A 26,852-nucleotide genomic window follows, 5' to 3' on the forward strand; every position below is an offset into this window, starting at 1 on the left:
ATTGTTGCAATGTATATGTATATGTATATATATATATATATATATATATATATATATATATATATATAATGTATAATGTTGCTATTTACAATCCAGTGTAATGTTTATGTCACTGAATGATTTTGTAGTTTATTAGAAGTATAGATGAAGTTAAGTGGCTCGAAAAAGAAGACTCGAACGACTTAAGAGAAGTGTTCACAAGTGATACTAATCTTTAAAGGATTCCCTTTTTAAGAAGATTCCTTTGGCATCATTTTAGAACATTCTATCTAAACAGAATGTTCTAAAAAGTAAATAGAAAATCCTTAAAATAAGAATACAATTTTTTCAGTACTCAAATTTGAGAGAAACGTGTTAAATAATATATTTATAGGTACATCGGGAGACTACATCAATGAATGTGTGCACCATTATATTTGACTAGGCTGTTTATACGCTCAAATGCTACAGCTTAGCGTTAGTTTACGCCATGTTCTCTGATTATTCATGATTATTCAATTGGCCAAGTCTTAAGTATATATAAGGAAGTTGAGCGACGGCTTCAAAGCGAGAAATGTAATGCGACGCGAGTACATATACATACATATACTTCGCAAAATTCGTATAGAAGTTTAGAAACTGCCGCGAGTCATACGAAGTTCTCGACGCGGGTGGTCGAATTAATTTCATTCGCGCGGAAATTCTCTTAGGCAAAGAGAAGATATCAGAGATCCCTTATTTTTTTCAGAGAACTTGAAAAAAATGCTTACTATTGTTGCGTAAAGAGTGTAAACATATACACATTTCTATACAGACGCCTGTAAAAATATTTACTTCCAATTATGACCAAAATTTTACTCGTCATTAAGAGGATCCTTCACGATTGTTTTATCGATTAATTATTATTATTTTTGTACTTTTAGTCTTTTGTCGCATTAATATCAGTAATTATTCTTCGAACATCAGTCGATATAATTACCGATATTTTTAATTCCAAAATGAGGGCGCTACTATTTTGTCGGAGTTTGTCGTTCGCTGAGGGATTTCCTTAAAGGGATGCTGACTAGGTCTGTTTTATCGACAAATATTTTCATTTAATTCTTTATTGGCTTTACAGAATGAAAAATCCTTTACTAGAATTAAAGTATTTATAATGACAAATCTGAGCTACTGTATGTGTATTTAAAAAGAAACCAAGAAAATTAAATAATTACAGTTTTTTATTGTTTAGATTAGGTTGACCCAATGTAAAAGATCGATAGAAAAACTGTAATTATTTAATATATACTAATTAAATGCTCTTTAATTCAAATAAAGTATTACACATATAAAAGACTAATAAGAGTAGAAGTAATATTACGGTTATAAAAACTAATTTATTACATTTAATCAATTACTGATAGAAACAATAAAGTTTCTATCAGTACAAACAACCACAGTAATAACAAACACAAAATGATTATAGTTGTTTGTCACTTTTCGTTTCCAACTGAGCTTTAGTTTCCTCTGAGCCGTTCTACTGACATGAGGATTACACTAGCGTCACTTTTGTTACTGTTACAATTAAAATACTGTCACATCATAAATATATGTAAGTTTTTATTAGCATATTTTTTTTTTACCATTTGTTAGATTATTGTTTTATAACGCACTTGATTGTGGATCTTATAATTAGTGAGGTGTAATGAGAAAATTATTTTAATTTATAGGATACGATTAATGTTTTATATTTTAACACCTGCCAACCTCGTAGTCAGAAAACTAAAGAGGATCGCTTCCCACAGTAACGTAAATGTAAACTTTCGAGTTTATTTTTATAATTTTTTATATTAATTTAAACTTTATTGTTTCTATCAGTACATATTGATTAAATGTAATAAATTAGTTTTTATAACCGTAATATTACTTCTGCTCTTATTAGCCTTTTATATGTGTAATACTTTATGTAATTATTTAATCAGATAAGAAATATATTTTTATCGGCTCTCAATATTAATTTGTAATTATTTAACTTTCTTATTTTTTTATATACATATGTAGTAGTCCAGATTTGTTATTTTGAATATTTTAATTTTAGTATTTTTCTAGTATTTTAATTCTAGGATTTTTTATTTTGTATAGCCAATAAAGAATTAAATAAAAATAATATTTGTCGATAAAACAGACCTAGTCAGTATCTCCTTAAAAATTAGAAAAATGTTACAATATATATAATTCTGGATTTAAATATTTATATCTCTATAGTACCTGCAAGTAGGAAGAACGCTTGATAATCTAACGACTGTTGTAGTGATTTACGTCGCGGCAATAACTTCCAATGTATATACGAGAAGTTAATCAGGTGTTAACCGCAACGCAAGAGGCTGCGTGGAGTCGTCGGTTTCGCAGACGCGATCGATTACACCTCTTCTCTCTCGCTAGGAAACGAAAAGAGTCCGCGGCTCTTTCCCGACCGGTCGTTGCGCCCGGTATGGATTAATGTAACGCGGGTAATGGCTCATTAACGAGAGCACGTTCCGACGCGTCGAAGTGAGCCGTAAGAGCCCAGCTCTCGACCTTTGGGGCACCATATAAATCTCGAGCCTGGTTTACACTCGTGCATTTCGCGATACACTTGCTATACAGGGTGTTCTCTTTTCGATAAATTTTAGAATTAGGAACCAATACTATTTTTAAAAAATATTTGATTAATTATTTATATGAACGCTTATAACTGGATAACTGGGCAACTTGTTTTAATTTTTTTATGAATTAAAATTCTATAAAAAATATATATACAGTGTTTCTAAATAAATGCGAAAAATTTTAGGAAATGATTCTCCTAAAATCTCTTTAATTTTTGACAAAGAATAATTTCCTAAAGTTGTCACATTTATTTAGAAACAGTCTTTATTATATATTTTTTTTATTAAAAATATATTTACACAATATTTCTTTGTGACAGAATAAGAAGTATAATTTCGATATAATTAACACAATTTTAAAATTAAAATTCTGCAAAAGAATGTAATACAGTAATACCTAAAAATTTTCGATTCTTTTTATATACAATTGGAATATTATTTTTATTAACAGTTTATATAATATTTTTGTTAATTAAATAATTTTGATAATTAAGTAATTATAATATTAAGTTATTTTTTTATATTATAATATTTAAAAAAATGGACGATTCCGTGTCAATCGTAGAAACACACAGTGTGCAAGTGTGGTAATGTTGAATCACCCTGTGTATACCGGATCGGAGTATATCGTGCTCGATTTACTCGCTTCAATCATCGAGCGTGCGAGCTTCCACGACCGCGGGAAAAACGTGGACTTCTGTATATTGCGCGTGTCCGGTAGTAGTAGTCCAGGCAGCTTCATCGGTTACCGGCGCGTTAATTACTTTCGTGTTTTCAGGGTGTGCAAACACGCTGGATATACGCGCGAATCACCATGAGTGTGTGTAAAACGAGCAGATGCTCAGTTAGCGTCTGCCGCGCCTCTCTCGGTTTTTTCCCCCTATTTTATTTTCTCGGATTCTCATACACGCGCCATCTTTAACTCTCTTTCACTTCGAAATTATTTATTTTCAGATATACTATTAAAAGTGATAACTATATTTTCCTTCATATCGTTAAGGGGATTCTAACTAGGTATGTTTTATTGATAAATATTATTTTCATTTAACTCTTGATTGTCTTTATAGAATGAAAAATCCTTTACTAAAATTTTAAAGTATTCATAATAATAAATCTGGGCTATTATATGTGTATATAAAAAGAAACCAAAAAAGTTAAATAATTAGAGTTTTCTTATCGTTAGGTTGACTCAATGCAAAAGACCGATAAAAAACTGTAATTATTTAGTAATAAAGTTCGTTGGCGTTCGTTGACGTGTTCGGATGTGTTTCGTCTGAAAAAAATTTTTTTTGTACGACTATTTTGGCCGATACACTTACATTTACACCGACACTCTTACACACATTACACTTACATAAGCTCAAAACAAACAAATAAAACTCAATACTAACTTAGAAGATAATCTGGCAGCCTGAAACCACGAACATAAAACTGTGCGTTTCATTGCCATAAAGGAAGGAAGAAGATTTAGTAATAAATTCTAGTAAAAGATTTTTCATTCTGTATAACCAATAAATAGTTAAATAAAAATAATACTTATCAATAAAACAGACATGGTCAGCATCCCCTTAAGTGTTAATATGATTCACTTAAGAGTAAGTTCTCGCAAAATTGAGTCAACGAATCCTTTTATCGGTTTTGAATTGGAAATTTGCTTGATCGATAAGATAATTTTCAGATAATTTCATAATAATCTTAGTTTCGCATATACTTCTGCAAATAATATTTTATATCGAGAGAAATATAGATCTCGTATCATGAACTTACCATTATCCCAAGCGGCTTCCTTAGTCCTAAGTAATGCTGCCAGTCCGATGTTGTCTTTGGGCATGACTCGATTTAACATGTTGTCCGAACCCTCCGCGTTCGCCATCGCCAATTGATTGAATTCAACTAAATGCTCCTTTATCAGGGAAAATCTGTAAAGAAAAAGAAATAAATTTGGATAGACTAAATATATTTATTAAGTTCTTATCTTTCAACAGGTTCTTAAAGGATCCTGCACAATCTTTATGGAAATTGGATTTCAGTAGAATTAAGGTTTTTTCATATATTATAGCTTATGATCTACTCAATAAAAGATATAATAATCTCAAATCTAAACAATGGACAGTTACTGAGCCAGTCAAACAATTTTTTGATTTTACCGGGATTCAGTTTCATCTATGATTTCATATATAAGTTTAAAAACCCCACACTAATCCTATATAAAATTGAATCTTGGTAAGATCAACTGGTTTTTCTCTTATGTTATAATTTATGATCTGCTAAACAAAAGCTAAATAATAAATAGTTACCTACTGATTACAACTAGTCAAACATGAAAAATTTGGGCTTTGCGAATTTTGTTTGACTGGCTGTACTCACTTACTGTCCATTATTTAGCTTTGAAGCTATTATATCTTTTGTTCAGCAGGTCACAACTATATAATATGAAGAAACCAGCTAATTCCAGTTTCCATCAGGAGAGAGGGTGCGGAGTTTGTTGTTAAATATAAAAATCAATTCCTTCGGGCGCAAGTAAATTCGAGAAAGCATGTAAAGAAAAAAAATATATAAATAGTATAATAATTTATAAATGGTATCTATAAATATATAAATTGTATAAATTTAATTAAAATAATATATATATATATATATATATATATATATATATATCCAATTTTAATTTATGTACATATATTTTTATAAATAATTATATGTAGTATCTTGAGTGATTAAATAAGAGAAATTATTTTCTTAAACGTAGTATCTGCTTTCTGTCGCATCAAGGCCCGCAGTCAATTGTCATCGCGCAGCTACGACGACACGAGTCACGTGTCGCGCGAAACTATGTGTCGGGAAAAGAATTTCCGGGTCCTTTCTCTCAATCGGTCGTTTAAGTCCTGGCAAAGGGCTGGCAAGACTCAATTTCGTCCCGTGGAGACGTAGAAGAAAAGAGACTTGGCGAGGGAGCGCGCGCTCTCGCAAGTACAACTATAAGAGAGACGCGACGTCGTCGTCGGTATCGGACGATTTTCGTCGCAGCCGGAGAGAGAGAGAGAGAGAGAGAGAGAGAGAGAGAGAGAGAGAGAGAGAGAGAGAGAGAGAGAGAGAGAGAGAGAGAGAGAGAGAGAGAAAGAGAAACTCGTGAGAAAAGCGTATCACGTACGCGATGTAGAATGCCCAGGACTTTTTCTCTCCCCTTCTCTTTACTTCCGATATGTGCGGCACGTATGCTTGAGAAATATATTCTTCGCCAAATACCCATTACGAGCCATCATCCCCCAACCTCTACCTCTTTTCCACTTCCCCGTTCCCGAGGAAGCCTCCCCCGCAGTCGTAAACAAGATTAAATCAACGTCATCTACAGTCGTTCCAGGCAGAAAAGAGAGAAGGTTGAGTTAAGATTCGTCAAAAGTGTAAGAAAAGGGATGGAAATTCTGAAAGTCTAATTGATTTCCCTAGTATCTGAAGCATCACTGACACACTTTTTTAATTTAAAAAAATTTCTTATGGGTTTCTTGAGGGTGGGATCAAGTTCAATGAAAAAATTTGTGAGTCGAATTCAATAATCAATCATTATGATCATTTGTATTATTTTACAAATTTTAACCTATTTTATTATTTTGATTGTACTGATCATTTTTATCATTTCGATCGCTTTAATCGTTGCAATTATTTCGATCAAATCGACCGAAACAATAAAAAAATAATTATTTTGATTAGACCATTTTCATTATTTTTTCGATTTGATCATTTTGATTATATGTAGATTATATTATTATTATAGATCGTTTTGATTGTATTAGTTTGAACAATTTGACCATTTCATGATTTTGATTATTTTGATGGTTTTGATCATTTAACCCAAGAGTAACATATCTAATTTTTCCATGTTATAATAGCGATTCATTATGTATCAGACATTCAAAACACACGATAAACTGATAAGTTTACTAATTAAGTTTACTAATTAAGTCGAGTTTTTTTATTATTTACGTAAATTTAGACTTGTAATTCTATAGCGAAAAATTATGCTGTAGCAATTTTAAAATTGTTTATTGAGTTGTAATGTAATTTAAAATGATATTACTCTATATTAAAAAAAATTCAGGTGGTTCATATTAAAAAAGTTACGGTGACCTTGTTTTTTTATCAAACAAAGTGTTTAAATTTTTATTATTACGATTTCTTGTGGATTAGAAACTGATAAATTTCTGTCCACGACCTTCTTTGTCAGATTATCGAAAGTGCCTTAAAAACACAATAATTAAAAAAATTCGATTTTATATATTTGAGAGGATGTCAGTTTCGTGTTATCGATCGAAAAATGAGGTTAGATTCGACTATAAAACTATTTATTGGCTATACTAATTGTTTATTATCTGAAATTATAAATTAACATGGTTTATTAATATTAATACTTTAATTGTGCAAAAGTATTTATCAATCTGCATAACCAATAACAATATAAATAAAAAATATCAAAATTTAGATTCCAACCTCACTTTTCGATCGATAAAACAGACTTAATCCGGCATCCTCTTAAAATCTAAAAATATAAGGAAACATAATGTTTTATATACAAAGTGTTTCTTCTCATTTCGCGAAAGAATATAAACTTGGCGCGCTGAAAAAAAAAAAAACATTCACCGTCTAATGGATTGTAGAATTTTATCGGTGTTGTTGCGTATCGCGCGAACATTAAACTCTCTCTTCTTCCGATCGTTTTTTCCCTCTCTCTCTCTCCTTTTTTATAAACGGCACTCTTCGACATTGCGCCGTATAATCCGCGAAGAGGCAATAAAGCCGAGGAATGATCGAGGGGCGAGCGCCGAAGGCGGAAATTGAACGCGAGTTGAACTTTACGCTCATCGCGCGAGCGTTGATTTGGTTCGCTCGATTTGGTCGCGTTGTTCAGCCGGATTGAAATCGATGGCCGCCGTCTTTGCAAGCCGTAAAAGCAAGACCCCGTAAGCTCCCCGTCTTCTTCTTTTTCTTTCCTCTCTTCTCATCACCTTCGGCTGAGGAAATTCATGGCGAGAGGTGACGAGAAGGGAAAGAAACACGAACTAAGTCTCTGTGAGTAGTGCAAGCGCGTTTTGGTCAGACAGATGTCAGACAAACGTCAAACAAGCCGATCTCCAATTTCTATGTGCGGGGTAACAATTTCTTTAGCAATTTTTATATTAAAAACGTATTTATGCATCATAATAATATATATTTATATTTTATTAATAACATTAGTTTACAAAAATATTTTTATTTTATTATTGTTAACCAGACAAGATGTTTCTTATAGATTTTTGGGTGCTAAAAACGATGCCGCAAGTTAATTTTTGCCAGCATGTCAGATTTTCAAAATAATTCAGGTTTAATATGAAAAATAGCTTTATGCGATATTTCAGATTTTTTTTAAATGGTAAAGATTAACGTTATATAAAAATTTTCTGATCAGAAAATGTCATGAATGTTTTATCCCCTATACAATGCATTTTTTTAAATTTCAATATCTTATTTTTTAGTCATGTTAGAAAGGATTTAAATACAATTTTGTTGAGATAGCAAATATTCAATCTCTATGAAGAAGTCAAATAATTATATTTATAAAAGGGTCTCATTTGAATTGTCCATCTTGAATTTTTCGAAACAAATGAATTTTCGAAAAAAATTGTATAATCTAAAGAAGGACAAATAAAAAAAGACAAAATCAATTTTCAAAAAAAAAAAAAAATATTTTTCCAAAAGACTTTTGTCAGAAACATTTCCATATGAGAAGTAGTTTCTAGCTTTAATTTTTCATAATATGGCTAAAATGTAAGATATTGAAATAAAAAATGCATTTTGTAAGCGATAAACAATACATTCATGATATTTAATCAAATTTTCTAGATAACATTAATCTTTTTTACAAAAAAATTTTTAATGTAAAAAAATCATTTTTCACACATTAAACTTCAATTATTTTGAAAATCTGACATGCTAGTTTACGGTATCGTTTTCAGCATGCAAAAATCTATAAAAAAATACTTGCCTGATTTAAAATAATTTTTAGCTGTAAATTAGTGTAATATTTATATGTACCCTGATAAAATATAAAGTATCTATAAAAAATTTTTATTAATATTATAAAAAAATTCGAAATCCCGATATAAAAACTCGAGTTACGAATATTCCAGATATCAATTAAATACAGAATGTTCAATGTTACAAATATGCTAGTATGAGAGAGGGTTTAAAACGGCGCTGGTAAAGCGTTTAAAAGGGGCGACAGGGAAAAGGAAGAGGGTAAAAGGGGAGGGGATTCATTCGCCGCCATCGGTCTTAATATTGTCGCGCAGAGAGACACATTTACTTCGCTCGAGCTATTTACGACCACGTTGCGGGTTATAAAGGGTACCGTTACAAACACACACATACACGTATGTATAGGGGCGCATTAATCGTCGCGCTCGCGGTTCGATAGCCCCCGGGGTTGGCATTGCGACGCGATATCGCGCGAGACCTGCCATTATGTCACGAGATACTCTGAAAATAAGCATTAGTCGAAATAGATATCTCGGTATGTAGCTGCGACCCGGCGCGGCGGCGGCCGTCGATGATTAATGCGTCATAGACGGTGTGCAGCTGCGACGTTCCATTCGATGCCGTCGCGAAAGGCAATTTGTGTGTATCGACGTTGCCGCAACATGTCCTGCAATAATTTCGATGCCGTGTATATATCGGGGTCATTGAAATCTGAACGTCATGTCTCTACGTGCGCGCATATGACGTAAAATTATCTCGGGGATCTTTGCCCTTTTTAATATCGAATTTGTGTTAATTTTGAATATTGTGAAGAATTGATATGTTTTTACATAAAAATATTTTTAGGGTGGTTTCTTAAAAAAAAAATAATAATAAGTTGACCTTCAAACGACCTTGAAAAACGCCATTTAAGGCCAACTTTGTCATTATGTTCAAGAAATCCTACAATTTTTGTTTAATATATTTATCTTATTTTATATATTTAGACAATTTATCCCCCTTCCCCCTACATTTTTACTTTATATAAATTTCAATTTGATTAAATTTTATTTTATTTACTTTATTCATTATAATATTTAAGAATATTTCAGATTATTTATTTATTTTATATAGAGGGTTTTTCTAAAGAATTATAAAATATTTTAGAAGATTCTTTGTCAAAAATTGCAGGGGGTTTCACACATATATATCTATATATATATAAACATATACTCCTATATTCCTCTCTAAAAAGTTACACTTCTCCAAAGGGAGAGATGAAAATTAGGTTTTTATTTTTTTTTTTCTTGAAAATGTATTATTGATTTTACGAAAAAATAAAAAAAAATAAAAAAGTTTCTGAAGGAATCAAGCTTTTCAATGCATAAAAAGTTTTAATAAAAAATTGAATAGGAGTTCTTAGTTTCCCTTTAGGGGAATTTTTCATATAAACATATATTCTTATATCTCTCTCTGAAGATTTACACTCCCCTAAAAGGGGAGATGAAAATTAGGTTTATAATTTTTTTCTCAAATGTTGGACAAATTTAAAAAGATTTTTTTCCACTAGTAAAAAAATGTATTAATATTTTTTAATTTCCCTGTATCGTTTTAATTTTCGACAAAAAATGATTTCCAAAAATTTCTCGTTCTTATTTCGAAACATCTCCCATATATGTATATGTATATATCTGATTTTATAGCTTCTACTACTTCCCTTCTATTTCCAAGCGCAGACACTATTTCATAAAGGAAATCTATCGATTTCCGGTTAATTTATCAAATATAAAAAAAAATACGCTCGCGAAGGCGACGCGTTCGCTTTTCTATTAAACACGAACGGGCGATTTACGACGCGCGTTACTATCTGACGCGATATTGGATTACCATGACGTTATTACACGGCAGACACGCGCGCGACGCTTTGTTAAATTACGAGCGAACGCGTCTTTCATCCCGCTTGAAATTAAATATCGCACTTTGGAAGAGCTCAAGCTCTTTTCCGGTATCGAAGCAACGATGATAAGCGGAGTCGGCTTTATAATTTTGCAAAGACGGCGACGATAATAATCTTCGATATAATAATTGAATATCGTAATGTGAAATCTCCCTTGTGAAAATGACAATGTAACAAATTATTTCATCACCGGCTGGCTTTTTTTAAACAAAACGACGAAAAGCGTTTTTATATCAAAAATATTTCATCACATTTACATCGTCACTCATAATATTTATATGTAACTATTATTTTTTTAATTAAAAAAAATACAAATACGAATAAAATCATACACACCCGGTTTAAAAAAATATATTACGAGAGAAAAGATAATTTTTATACATTGAAGTAATAGATTATTGTTTAAAAAATCAATCGGTTATCAAAATTTTTTAATTGCTTCAATTTTGTAATATATATATACATATATATAAAATCTGAACAAAACGAATAACTTTTGAAAAATTTCAGGGCACATTCGCTCGCGAAGTATTCGATCGCGCGTGATCGATAACTGTATTAAATCGGACAGAGTTTTCTGTTGCGCCGTCGTGTTTATTAATTAAATTGCCACGCCTCTTAATAAATCGAGGAATCGCCGGAGAATCGAGACTGTCGATAATCGTCTTTTTTTTCTATGCGAGGCAATTAGAACACGCTTGTCGTAATGAGAAAATATGCAGATGAAAATGACGAATTAATGGAACGTCCCTTCACACACATATATAAGCTATATAAACAATATAAAAATCCTCACATGCATAATGGATTTTGAATATTTAAACTAAATTGCTTTAAAATCGATTATCTATCATCGATCATCACCGGTTATTTATTTAATTTTTCAATCATTACTCTATATACTTTTTTCCTTCTCGGTGTACAATAAAAAATAATTGTACAAGAGATATTAAAGGTTACATTAAAGTTTATGAAACTATTTTTGGAGAAACATGACTGAGAAGACTAAAACAAAGTATTAAAATGAATGTACGACGTTTTGCGAAGAGAGGGTAGATAATAAAGTAGATATTTTTATCCTCGAGTTCGTTTTTACGGCGGACGCCACAATATATTCGCCATTTTCGTCCATTTTGGGGCTACGAGACAGAGGAATGCACTTACTTGGCGGTCCTATAAAAAATGGCGCAGCCGTCGACGTACTTGCGGTCGTTCTCCGCCATCGTTTTCGCGCGGGACTTAGGCGAGAATATGCCGTCGTAGCCGTCGTGCTTCAGCTCCGGCAGGAAGAAGTTGTAGAATTGGTCCGTCTCGACCTCCTGCAGGCTGATGATGTCCGCCGCGTAATGCCGTATCTCGTCGAGGATGCCCTTCTTCCGGTACTCCCAGTCCAGCGCCCAGCTCGGACAGTAGCCGTACATCTGCCGCGTCGCGTACTTGTCGCACAGCACGTTGTAACACATCACCGTAAATATGCCTGGAACACACGATCGACGAAACGAAAATAAGTTCATTTACTTCTAACTTTTTAGCATTATCAGTGTTGTGATTAGATGATTTCACGGTCGTATACACAGATCTGGCAACTCTCATGGTGGGGGTAAGGCTCTTAATGTCATGATTCGTGGTTCATAAATCGGTCGCTAACCGCAGAGCGCTGTGATCGCTGAGTAAAGAGCTTATATCTATAAGATATAAATTAGTTCAAATATCTTTTAAAATTTTACCTGAGCTATCAGTTTTCCACTATTATCGTATTTTACAAATTCTTTAATGACAAAATGTTTTTCAAAATGTTTCTCACACACGCGTTGATTTAATCGCAAACACTCTACTCCAGGAATTGATGCTGTCCATTTTGCACGAAGATTTTCATCTTTTGGCACTTGAAAAGTTGACCATTTTTCTATGCACTTATATTTATTTGTTGTACAATTCGGCACAACACATTCCGACGGCATTTTAATGAAATTTTAATTAAACAGATATGACATATGATATATATGACATATGAGTTATGGATATAGTCATTTAAAAAAAAAGAACTCTTACTATGCGATCACAGTGCCATACGGCTAGCGATTAACTCAAGAAACTTTTGACATTCATTAAGAGCCTTACCTCCACCATGAGAGTTGCCAGACCTGTGTATACGACCGTGGATGATTTTAACATTATCTAGATAAAGATGAGATAAAAATATGGAAATTCATTTTATTGGATAAGATGAAGATGATTTTGTTTTAAATATATCTAGATAAAAATGGCGATTCACACACCTAGATAATTTTCTAGATAATAATTTTTAAGACTGCTTATGTAAACACAGTTATAAAAAAATGTATATTATAAAAGGGATATATAAAATATATGTATTCATATTTTTATTTATAAAAATAAAAAATTAAGTATTTTTATGTGCTATGATTCTAAACCAAAATTATCTAAAAATTATTCTGGATAATTTTGTAAAGATAATAGATACTTTTTTCATCTAAGATGCAGATAATACAGATATAGATAATACAGATTTTTATTATCTATAAAGATAATAAAATTTATTATCTATAAAGATATACATATATAAAGATAAGATGACGCCAAAGCTTCGTCTAGATAATCATCCATATAATTTTATTTAGATAACAGCAAATACTGACCATTATTCAGACATATTTTAGCTTTTAAATATTCTGGCCGAAACTATATTGTATTGCTAAAACCTATCAAAACTGAAATATGCAAGAATTGTTGAGAAACTGTAAAAAAAAGTAGGAATAATCAGCTCTACAGTTAGAAATCGATGCTGCGAATCAAATTTTACTAGCATGTCAGATTTCCGAAATAATTGAGATTTAATGTGTAAAAAATATGTGTAAATAAAGTTTAATATTTGCAATATTTGAATTTTTTTTTATAAAAAAGGTTAATGTTATCTGGAAAGTTTGATCAATTATCATAAATGTATTGTTTATTACTTATAAAATACATTTTTTTTATTTCAATATCTTATTTTTTAATTGTGATTATACATATAATTATTATTAGAGGCGGCATATTTACTATGTCACAATCAGCAAAATTCTATATTTAAATTTTTCCTGACGTGATTAAAAAGTAAGCTATCGAAATAAAAAAAATTCATTTTATAGGGGATGAACAATACATTTACGACATTCAATCAGAATTCCAAGATAACTCAATGATTTTGGAAACTGGTGAAAATTGGTTTGTGGCATTGTTTTTAGCATCTGAAAATGTATAAGAAACATCTTGTCTGGTTTCAAATAATAAAAATTTTTTTTGTAAACTAGTGTTATTTAAAAATATTAAAAAGCCGAAACTATATTGTTAAATTGTTAAAACCTATTCAAAATTGTTAGAATTATGTGAGAATTGACAAAAAATCGTGAGAATAGCCAACACCTCATAATTCTCCAGAAAGTACGACGCTATCTCTGAAATTCAAAAATTATTTTAAAATATTTAAAGGCCGAAACTTGCTAAAACCTATTAAAACTGTCAGAACTATGCGAGAACTGTCGAGATTTGTCAAAAAACCGCTGGAATATGTGTTAGCTCTGAGATAAAAAAAATTGTTTAAAAATATTTAAATGAGGATGCTATGGGAAGTATAGCATATACTACCGAACAAATAGAAAGTTTGGTTATGATTTTTTTTTAAATTTAAATCAAAATTCTTTTTTACATCTCTTGGTTTGAGATTACTAATTGTAAGTTCCATTTATAAATGAATCTCGAACTTACATATGGAGAAATAGGCGAGAAAAATATAGGTCCGAAAAGTCGCTGAAGCGGGAATCAAACCCGCGTCTTTCACTTTCCGGACGACTGCTCTTACCAACTAAGCTATTCAGACCCTTTCGATCCTATATTTTTCATTTGCTTTTTAGTAGATGTTAGTAAATAACGCCTTGATGTTAGTAAATAACGTCTATATTTTTTAAATATATCAGAATTGTTGCGAATGCAAATAGAACAGTTAATAAAACTTCCGATTATTGGAAGTAAGAATACCAACTTCACAATGGTCTATTATTTCGTCGCATTTTTTATGTTTCAAATTTTATTTCGCTCGCAGAATATTCCATTTACTCTCCAGCCACGAAAAATGGAATGATTCGACAGCTATATAAATGATTTCTTTTCCGTCTCAAATAATAGAGGATTTTGAGTATTCTGAATCGACGCGCTCGATTCTTTCGCGATCCTAATTCCACGTATTCACGATTCGGTTCGTATAAGCTGTTCCATTTTCCTTCAAGCTTTCTCTCTCTCATTCTCCAATTCTCTTCCTGTTCTACGAGCTGTAAACGCGAGCAGACGGATACGTGTTGCTTAGGCGTGCGCGCGGATGGATTCTCGCGGTTCCGGAATAAGAGGATCAGCATAAAGCGAGCTAGCTGTCTTGTCGACGTCGCCTGGTTGGCTGCATAAATTCCCGACGTCTTTTCTCTCTTTCTCTCTCCCTCCTTTTGTTTAGTCTCACGCGACCTCGCGAGTTTATCCGTCGCGTGTAGCATAATACCGTGATTAGAGCCCGGCGAATCAAGTGCATACACCGATTGTTTCGCGAAACGTCTCTTCTTATCATCTGAAACATTTACGTTTTTAAGGAATAACGGCTGTCTGCTTTCACTTACATTTCTCGTCTTCCTCATGCGCATCGGAAAACAGGGATTTTTTTTAAAAACTAGGATTGATCCGGTCTGTTATCAATGTCAATCTTTCCGCTCGCAACACTGATAACCAATTCCCTTGTGTGCTCGCGCAGGTGAGATTTCAGAGAATTTCGATGCTCTTGAAAAACACATTTTGCTCCGATACGCTCCAAACTAATTTGAAAGCGGCTCGGACGATAGACGGTCGAGTTAAACCAGTATAAATCAGCGGTTCTATTACGCGATCGCGAAAGAGAGAGCGAGAGAGATAGAATGTGTGTAAATAATTGAATCGCGGTATACCCCGCAATCCAATAACGTATACTCCATGAGAGTAACTCGAAGATATCGGGAGAGAGAGAGATAAACGGTTAGGTGGTATCACAGATTCGCTCCCAAAACGCAGTTAATCATTCAGCCGAACGTTAAATCGGTCCCAAGCTGCCTTCGTAGCCCGATTCAAGAATAAGGATAAAGCTTGGAGACACTGACACATTACCTGGCGCATGAATAATGCGAATATACAACGTATACCTAATAATTTAACGTCCATTTAATGTCTGATAAAGTCCCCAGGATCTAGAAAGAGCAAGGGTAATGGATCTAATAAGTCTGATGGTATAGGCTCGGCTCTAGGTTCTAAGAGCCAGACACTTGCTACAACAGTTAACTACAAGAGTGAGGATACACAATGAATCACCCTGATTTAAGTATCATTGGGAATTGTAATAGTTATCACTCACTATAATCATACTACTACTATTATACATAATTTACCGTCCATTTAATGTCTGATGGAGTCCCCAGGATCCAAAAAGAGCAAGGGTGATGGGTCTAATAAGCCTAATGCTAGGCTTTAGGCTGGGAGCCAAACACTTAGTTAACTACAAGAGTGAGGAGACAGTGAATCACTCTAATCTAGGTGTGGTCGGGAATTGTAATAGTATCATTCACTATAATCATACTACTACTATTATTACTAATGTCTAATAAGGTAGAAATCAAAACTGTTTTTTTTCATATTTTTACTATTGCGCGAAAAACGAGATATAAAACGTAAGACAATGTAAGCAAAATGTAAGACAACATTAATTATATATAGGCGTTCTTGGAGCGGTGCGAGGGCTTTTAATCTTTAATTATCCGTTCCCGAGAGGTGGACGCGGCGATAAACTCAGTCGATAGGCCGATTTTTTAAATTCCCGCGATAAATACGATCGTTAACGATCCGTCGATTTGTTTTTCCTCTTCCTTCATTCCGAGCCTCGTTCACTCTCAAGGAATTGTTAACACGACCATCTCGATAAGTCCTCGGTGTTCGCCGACTAAGTCGGCAATCGTCTTAACAGAGGATTATTCGGACTCGATCTTGCGTGAGATATGCGTCATTAATGGGCGCCCCTCTGTGTCCGACAAAGATGGAGACAATGCCGCATTTATTGGAAAGGTGGTCTTATCGCTAACGAGACGATCGTGATAAAAAAGGTGACAGTACGCTCTTATTGTGGATCCTCTTTCTTTGATATTGTATCAAAGCTCTTGTGCAAATGTTATATTCATACTAATATTGTTAAACGTACTTTATCATAAGATATTATTCTTATTTTTTCGAACATGTATATAATGTAAAATTAAATAAAAATGTAACGATATAATAAGATTTCTCTAAACTGTACATTTCTTTTTCTATTTTTCTCCTTTCTCTTGTCTCCTGTTTTCCTCTTTTTTGTTTTATTTTTCATCTTGAAAAATATTTTCTAAATCTCTCGAAGGTCTTAACATTGTTATACGTTTTATGATGTTAACGGGCGGATGTTTTTTTATGTACTTTATACCTCCGGCAAAACCACTTTAGAGAGGATTAACTTAATCCGACCGGTTTACCGGTCCAAACTGATAATGACTAAAGTTATCAAATAGTTATAGTACCTATACATCGCTACGATATCTATGACCATATCCCCGAGGTACCGAAACACGATCACTTCTCCAAGTACGGCGCATATATTGGTAACGAACTAAGTCAAACAAACCCAAGTTTCGCGAACCGATATTAATTATACATATACATATATCCATGCTTCTGCATCCGGTACGATAGTATTTACGGTACAGTCGAAATAAATTGACTATATATTGTATCAAAAGAGAAATTTGTACATGTATAATACAGGAAATTCCTATATTATTTCTATTCAACAAAAATCACTTATATTACATACTTCGATAGAAATATAACTTTTCCATTTAATTATTTAATTTAAATGTAATATTGTAAAAATAAATTTAATTTTGAGAGAATTCTATTGCCCAAATAAATATTTTATCATTAGTTTTATCGATTCGGTAAGGTTGTTCTAATAAAATTTCACTTATATATTCACTTTTAAGAGTTTCAATTTTCATTACCAACTCCGGACGGTAATGAGGCGAGCGTTCAACGAAACGACGCCACGACGTTATAGAAGTATTCGCGAAGAGTGGCGAATGAGCTCGAGCAAACTTGGAGCCGCCGTAGTAGGATGTTCCGCAAGATCGTAAAGTTCGACGAGCTCGGTTTGCTCGAAGCATAGTCAGCAGCCAATCTGTTAATTGCTTTAATCTGCGAAGTGTTTTAGTCGCTCGGAGGAATATGCTCGAAGGGGAACACTTCCCAAACTTCGACCGTCAGGCAAGTGACAAGTACAGACAGCAGACTCTCGTCTTGTAAATGCAATATAGATTCATCTTCAACTCGATAGGACAGATGCACACGAAGAAAAAGTTTTTGAGACGAGTTTGAAAAAATCACTCGTAAACTTTAATCTGAATATAATATTTACGGAAGAGTGTTATTAAGTGTTGACAGGTTAAGTTGAGATAGGTTAGTTTGTTGAACATTTGGTAACATTTTGTGTTAATTTTATACGTGTAATGCTACACTATATAATAAAATATCTACACTGTATAAAAAAGATTTTAATTTTAGCGGAAGAGTGTTATTAAGTGTTGATAAGGTAGATTAAGTTGAGATAGATTAGTTTGTTAAAGATTTGGCAAGATTTTGCGTTAATTTCATACGTGTGATGCTACACTGTGTAATAAAGTAAGGAAAGAGAAACGAGTGTACAGAAACAGGTATATACAGATATAGGCGGCTGCGGCAGTCAATGGCAGCGTATAAGCAGTGGTCCATTCACGACTAGGCATCCTCTCCGAGGTCAACGATGCCACGCCGAGTCGCGACCTGCCCCAAGAGTCGCCAAACCAGTCCGCGAGAGAGAAGATCCGAACAGGTTACCTAATTTACACACGAGACGGAGAAGCCGCCGTTTGCTGCACCGGGTGTACGACAAATAAGAGCTGAGATTGCTCGAAGATTAACCCTTCTGTCAAGGAACTGGTATCTAACTACCCAAAGTGATTTTTGGTATCCAAATGTTAAAAATATGTTGTAACTTTTTTCGTCCGCGAAATACAAAAGGTCTGTATTCAGAAACCTTCTTTCGCAAAATGTTCAATGTTTAGCAACTGCTATAAAAGAATTGTAGCCATGTAATGTGTTAAAAACATATACATAATTTGATCAAAAGCATGCCCAAATGATTGGCGACAGTTATTAAGACCAAAGAAAACCATATTAAATGCTAACTTTGGTTTTTATAAGTATAGATTTAGTTTTTCTTTAAAATTTATAAAGTAGTCACTTTTTTGTTATACCTGAAAATGCACGTTTTGTTAAAATAAGTTTTTGTTACAACAAATACTCTCTCAATTCTTTTCACAAATCTTTAATATGATAGTAAACCTTTAAAGAATACCCGATAATAGAATGTTTTTGTATTAAAAATATTAGTTTTCAGAAATTTCTATGTATACATATAAAGCGGTCATTTTATTATGCCGGTACAATTAATCTGAATACCCATACATTGATGGAAATGTGAAAAATTATGCACTGACGGAAGGAATATAATTTTTGGTACTCATTGTCAGTCATCTGTTCATAGATAAAAGAATTAATAACTGTTCATATGTTACTTCATATTTTTTAGTCATTTAAATGATTTTTTATAATAAGAAATCAAGTTTTTTTAAGAAACCAAATTTGCCGAAAATTATAGTTCCAACATTCGTTGTACGCAGTTTACGAAATAACTCTCCTCTTCTAAAAGTTGACGCATAGAGCTGAATGAAATTTCCTAATCGGGTCGACTTCGCACAAAGATACCCGGCGGCGATAAATAAGCGACTTTGCGGTGCAACAAACTCGCGCAGCTGTACGCCGAAATAGTTTGGCTCGTAAATCGGTATTACGGTGAATCTCTAGCAGCACAGTGGGATGATATTTACAACGTAAAAATCTACCGCGAATAATTGGCCGACCCGTCGAAATTCAAGAGACCGACCCAGTTTCCAGGGGTTTCGTAGGAACCTGGGAGGTATTCATAGATCGAAATGTCATCGTCGATCCCGGCGATCTTGCAAATGTATAAACGGTAGTATGCCTCATAGAAATGTAACGATATAAATCGAAACGGGAAAGAAGTTCGCTTCTGAACGTACATTTGAGAAAAGTAGCGCGTATTTCTGCGCAATTCTGTGAGATATAAACGTATTTTTTTTACAACACTCTTGCGCTCTATGTTGCAATATAACGATATGTTACGACTTCTCTCTCTCTCTCTACTTTTGGAATAATTTTTAGAATTTAGCAGAAATTTCGTAACATATGTTACAATGCAACAAAAATAAAATTAAATTATAATAACATTTTATCAATTAATAATATTTATCAGAACCATCTACGTAAACTTTAATAAATGATGTTAATTATATATGAGTGTATGGAACTTTGTGACCTAGAATCTAAATAAGAAGAATCTTCCGTCTGATTGATCGTTATTGTGCTTATTGTTGTGGATCGAGATAATCGCGGTAATCAAGGTAACAGGCAACGGCGATGATTCCACACGAGACGAAAGTAATAGCCGGCCTGGCCGCTTATTAACTAACAGTAACAAACACGGCACAATCGTTCGTATAACCGCCGCATCGACGACGGTAATAATAATCGCGACAATAGCGGCAACGGCGATGATTACCGCGCGCGCATGCGCGCACGGCAATAATTTCTAATAAGAACATAATCGCGCGCGTGCAAGAGCAGTTACAAGCATCGGAATGATAATGGCGCGTAATTGCTCCGTGTCCCGCAGAAACCGACCCCAGCCCATGTACGGGCCACCGTAATGAGTATGATTGTGAGAATCGTCGCGAGGTGCAAGAAGCAATTTGCACGAACCTGTCGGGCCGCTACTATCAGGACCGGAATTACGTTACGTGGGAGAGAATATTGGAACGCGTCAGTCTAATAAAAGTCCCTTTTGATTAGATACCGGAAAGAAGAAAAACTAACAAATCGGAATAATTAGTAATTATATACAATAATAATCGCATATTTCAGTTGTTATCATGAGTTTTTAACAAGTCTAGAAAAAAATAGTAGTTCTTATACAGGGTGAGTCTTCTTAATCTTAACAGGCAAATATTTGGAAAACACGGGGTTATGGAAAAAATGTTTTATACAAAAGTTGTAAGATTCAAAGGGGGACATAAAATATGGTGCCATTGATTTGACCTTGAACAGTCATTTAAAGGTTATTTAAAGGTTATTTTAAATTTCTTAACTGGAACTACCTATCTTTCATTACATATTCTTATAGCTTATGTCAAGAGCTTTACAAAACACTATAATAAAGTATTTTTTATTAAGTACTTTTTGAGTTATCAATGCAAAGGGCTTCCGGATGGATGCCGCGTGGTTGAACAGCGTAATATCGATGTTTCGCAAACGTTGCAGTTTGCATCTTCAGAGCTGAGAGCTCCGATATTGAGCCTTCTTGAGTTGTCCTTATATATATTGTGAGCACTTTTTGAGTTATAAGATTTGAAGTTAATAATTTTTTGACATAAAATGTAAAATACTTTGTAAAGTATTCAGTTTTTAATAATCTTATCTTAATACTTTTTCTTGGAATAATGAGACCAATCAATTGGTATAAAGAAAACATAATTATTTAAAAAAAATATAATTTGCAATATGCAGCTGCATACTTTTTCTTAAAAGCAACTATGTATTCCGAAAACAATGTTTCGAACAAAAGTTGTTTTTATCAATAAAGTTGATATTTTAAATTTTAATTAAGAGCATTTAAGGTTAATTTAATTTTTGAAATAGTACTATGTTAATTTTTTTTTGTATAAATCAATTGCTTGCAATAATTGGTACAAAAAGTTATCAGGATAATTAAAAAGTGAATAATTTACGAGATATTTTGAACTTTATTGTGACATAATATTACATAAACTGTGAAATATACCTTGTAAAATATTCATTTTTCAATAAGTTGATCGCAATACTTTTATGCAAAAATAAATTATTGTAACATAAAAAATATGTAGCTGCTAGTTGTGCAAATTATACACTTTTTTATGGGTGGTTCCATTTAAAAAATTAGTTTAATTGACCTTCAAATGACCTTATTGTTAGTTAAAATTCAAACTTATTATGAACTTTTTTCCGCTTAAAGCAAAACACACTTGTGGGATGCATCCTATTTGGGAGAATTAAAATTAATGTTTACACGTTTCTGACCGATCCTGGAGACGATGGAGCAATGTCCAATGACATTTTACGAAAGCGCACGTACATGTAACGACCTAACTTATTACGGAGGTAATACCAAATGTAATTCCGTGCGTTCCGGAGCGTACATGCAAAACGAGGGAATAATTCTCGGTTATATATATAACGGTGCGATGAGATGATAGCGAGATCTATCCCGAATCTATGCGTAAAGCTCGCCGCAGTCGCTGCGATAATTACAGCCATCTTGGAGAAATTGGTTTTAAGGGCGTTAGCGTAATTCCCAAATTGCCGCATTTGTAAAACGATGTTTTCCGAATACGACGGTGTAAAGGCACGGCGGGGTATATTTTTTAATAAATTTTATGTTACATTCTCTTTGACAAGAAAATTTAAGTAATGGCCTAATTATAAAAAATTATTAAAAAATTATAAAGTTAATTAGCATAGTAAAGGATCATTCATAATAATAAATAATTACAATTATTATTGTTTAAAGTATTCATTACAATTGTACAATAATTGTCGGCTGTTTATATTGATATGATACAATAATTGTCTGCTGTTTATATTAATTACATGTATGACGTCACATCTTCATAACAAATTATTCTTTAAGCTATGATTAGAAAAAAAAAATACTTTTTAATTTTTGACTTCCTAAACTTTTAACTTTATTTAATTGAATTAATTTTATTTTAATTGAAATAATAATACTGCATTTTCGAAATTACATAGGGTGTACCTATTAAGTTGCATTTTTAATTTTATGAAAAAAATCGTCTGTATGTTCACTCGGAAAATACATTCCTACTCTTGATTGCCGCATTATATGATACACTTTATACATGAGGTTTGCTAGTGCGAGAGAGCATTTTAGAACACTGTAATTTACTCTGAATTTAATGGCCCGCTCTTTGAAATAAAGTGTAATATTTTCAGATAAAAGCCAGCAATTCTCTAAATTATTCGCCATTTCTAGCGTAATGCGAGTCTCTAAATATTGACAAATCACTAGTTATTGCACATGCACATGTGGTGGAAATAATCTGATAGCCAGAAGCAAATATTATGCATGATAGTTGCATTATAAACGCACTCGTATTAATTACGATTATCATCTGTGCGGTTATTTCAAAACCAAAAATGAACAAATCCTGTATTATTATTAATATCATTATTATTATTGTAAAACAGTATAAGAATGTAAATCAAATTATTTGACATATTCATATCATTCAGTGATCATGAAAGCAAGCTCTCTATAAAATACTAATCAAACTAAAAAGCACATCTCTTCTTTCTATAATTTTCCAAAATAAAAAAAGAAAGAAGTGCAAATTGGAAAGAGTAATCCCAAATTTAGCCTGTTTTGTGGACTTCGAAGTTTGAATCGAATTGTATGCCAAATGATGCTATATGATGGGACATTAATCCCTGAAAAATTTAAAGTTGAGCATAGGGTACTTTTGGAAATACGGGGGGTCAAAATGGTCAAATTCTAACACTGTCTAAGTACAATTGTTACAAAAACTTCTTTGATAATCGTGTTTTTTAACTAGAAATAGTGAAAATGATTTTCAGAATGGTTCTCTGACCACCGTACTAAAGATCCAATCCTTCTACCTCTCTCTCTGTGTTACTTTATTTTAAAGGAGTAAAATCAATTCTCCAAAAAGTTTTTCCTGAATTTCTCGAAAACGGATACAGATACGAAAAAATGTTTCAAATAAAAGTTGTTTGGCTTGAAATTCTGCACAAAAAAAGTTTATTCTATCTTTTTTATAAGGCTAACCATTTAGCCGGAATCCGCATCTAAAGAGTTTTTAGAACCATTTTGACCCGCCGTATTTCCAAAACTACCCCTATGCTCAACTTTAAATTTCTTTTAGGGATTTTTTTAAAGAGATTAATGTCCCATCATATAGCATCATTTGGCATACAATTCGATTTGAATTTTGAGGCCCACAAAACAGGCTAAAAAAGGCTGTTTTGGGGTCACTCTTTGCACATTGCTTTCTCACCATTTTATTTCGCTCATTAAGCTCTATGAGCAAGCTGGTTTTTCAATTTTGGCTTCCTCATAGAGAAATAAATAAAATAGAATATGCAAGTTTTCATTTTTTTCATAAAATAACATTTTTTGTATATGTGTGTATGGTATAACAATTAAAAAAAAAAAAAATTCCATGGGCGGAAACAAAGCTTTCCTCTACAAGAAAGAAAAATCGATAAAACCTAACAGCGATATAATCCATTTAAATTTCCTAAACCGGACAAATATGTATGCATCTGCATACGCGCGTACAAATGGTATAACTAATCAGCAACCGTCGTAAGTATAATGAAGGGGGGGGGGACTCCTCGTAAATAATGAATAGCGTAAACCGTAGTGAAATGATTTATCGCGTCCAGCGCGAGCCGACAATGGCTTCCTTTTGGACGGCAGCTCCGACCGAACAGCCGTTTGTACCTCTCTCTATGTGCGCGCACGCTTTCTCTCCCTCTTTCACCCTGCCTCTGGCTACCTCGACCGCTGCCGTCGTGCCGGTGTCGCGCAATAAATCTGTCCAGATGGTGCGGTATATAGCCGTCAGCGGCGGCGGGATGCTGCGCGACGCAACACGACGCTCCGGGGCTGCGAAACTCGTCGTCGGCGTTGACCGATGGTCAAGATACCTTTTCCCTCTTTCCCTCCCCTTTCTTCATCGCTTGAACGGAAGTGTGTTAAGGCGAATTTACGCGGTATTATTCCTCGCAAATAATCGCGCCGTGCTTCAGGAAATTGGGATAAAAATAGTATTTAGCGCATATGTACAGGATTTTAGAGTACACACACACACATATATATATATATATATATATATATATATATATATGCACGATTCGAAATTGTACTTATAAGTACAATACTTTTTAATGAATCGAACATTTTAAGTCAAGTAGGTTAAGTCCCAGATAGTACCATATCTAAAAGTGCATAAGTCATCATTAAGAAATTTTTAAGAAATCTTATGATATATGATATCTCAAAAATATCTTAAAGATATCTTATGCGTCAGTTTTGGACATAATACTAGGGTGTTGTTAGGTTTGATTAGGTTAGGTTAGATTAGATTAGACTGGATGGAAGATAGTATTTAGCGCATATGTGTACAAAATTTTTAAATAGAGTACACATATACAAGCACGATTCAAAATAGTACTTATAAGTACAATACTTTCTATCATAATGAATCAAACATTTTAAGTCAAATAGGTTTAGTCCCAGATAGCACCGTGTCCAAAATTGGTGCATAAGACATTATTAAGAAATCTTTAAGACATCTTCAAGAAATCTTATGATATGATATCCCAAAGACATCTTAGAAACTTCTTAAAGATGTCTTATGCACCAATTTTGGACATGGTGCTGTCTTAATTAAGTTTTGTAAGATTAGGTTAGTTACCCGAACTCTAAGATAACTAAAAACCTATTTATAATACTTACTATACACATTCAAAATTACTCATAAGTAGTCATAAAAAAACACTTGGTCCAAGTATTTGATACTATAATCTTTCTTTTCCAAGGTACTTATAGAGAGTTCGAATCTCGTCCAGGTTCTACTTGAAAATACTATTTTTTTCAAAGTAATCATAGAGTTCAAATCATGCACAAATTTGAATCTACTTGTAAGTTGCTCAATTCCCCCCATAATATAGTTAAGTATACTTTAATATAAGCATGAATGAGCAAAATGTATGTAAGTGCGAGAGTTGACGTCAAACTTAAGTAACGATGCAAGTAACGGCAAGTTTGATATCGCGCGAAGGTGGCCTTTAGTATTTATTATGCTGACTGGTTATGAAGTGCAATTTGTTTTATATGCATGCACTCGCCATATTTTGACTCAACGTGCGCGATTGTCACAGCGGTACATTAGTTACTATCAACCGTACGTTTCTCCATAGATCATCCCGCATTCGTCCGTTATCTCCCAGTGATGTAACACGTGTGTGTGTGTGTGTGTACACGTTGTAATAATAAACACCAACGCTATTGATTTAACGCGCACGATTTGCGCATTCTAATAAGAGTCGATGACGTGAAACGTTAATGAAAAGTTTACATCACGCGTTCTATTGCGATTGCAAAGAAGAAATTAAGTGTGTCTAGATCTATTATCGAGATTTCTGTAAAAGGGAAGGGGCTGTTCCACAACGCGTAATGTAATTAGAAAGGAATTAATTTGTCGTGTGAAAAAATTTTGCGTGGGAAAACAGATGTACCTATAAATAAATGTACCTACCTAATAGATCAGCGAGTAAAGAATATTTCATTTATTTTCTTTGCAATGTAAAAATGAAGATATATGCTACTTACATGTTGGTCTCGTCCTATTGGGCCTTGTCAATGGAATCCACGGTCTTTGAGGCGGATGGTTTGCCGTAACTGTAAAAAACAAATGACATTATTAAATTCTTTTACCTCAAATTTTCTTCATTATAAACTATGTAAAGCTCAGCTTTATATAAATTTATAGATTCTCATATTCATTATATTAAGACAAAGATTTGTTTTGTCGATAGGTAGCGCTGAAAGTAATCAGTGCAACCTAATCTTCTTAATATATGGATGTATATAATATTGGCAAATACCACTTTTTAGAAAAAGAATCTTGCAAATTAATTAAATAATACTCGTTTAATGTAAATGTTGAAGGTCTCCAAGCAATCCAAACCCCCGCAAAAAATTTTGTATAAGTACGGAGACACTACTGTGTCCAAATGTGTCTAGAAGTGATTTGCGAAGTTCCTATAGTCGGAGACTTTTCTTTAAAAGATGCCCCATGATCAGGAAGGCTCTCTAGATTGATAATAATTAAATCATCACGTTAATTCAAAGTAATCAACATAACATTACAAGAAAAATTGTTATTGCTGAGACTGAAATGTTCACAAATCTCAGTCATGAAATCTTTAAAGAAGCTTGGATACGACATATAGATTTT

General features: G+C 33.1%; 1 protein-coding gene across 1 annotated transcript in view; it reads right to left on the minus strand.

Moving 5' to 3' along the window:
- The window catches only part of twin (CCR4-NOT transcription complex subunit 6-like twin), a 49,939-nt gene extending 23,656 nt beyond the window's left edge, over positions 1-26,283 (minus strand). The window contains exons 1-3 of the mRNA XM_029311102.2: positions 26,225-26,283; positions 11,713-12,025; positions 4,371-4,522 (exon numbers count right to left, since the gene is read on the minus strand). Of these exons, the coding sequence (XP_029166935.1) occupies positions 4,371-4,522; positions 11,713-12,011 (451 nt within the window). The 5' untranslated portion in view covers positions 12,012-12,025; positions 26,225-26,283. The remainder of the gene's footprint in view (positions 1-4,370; positions 4,523-11,712; positions 12,026-26,224) is intronic.
- Between the last annotated feature and the right edge of the window lie 569 nt (positions 26,284-26,852).

Source organism: Nylanderia fulva, unplaced genomic scaffold (assembly GCF_048542155.1).
Source record: "Nylanderia fulva isolate GAGA-0341 unplaced genomic scaffold, ASM4854215v1 Scaffold52, whole genome shotgun sequence".
Lineage (NCBI taxonomy): Eukaryota > Metazoa > Arthropoda > Insecta > Hymenoptera > Formicidae > Nylanderia > Nylanderia fulva.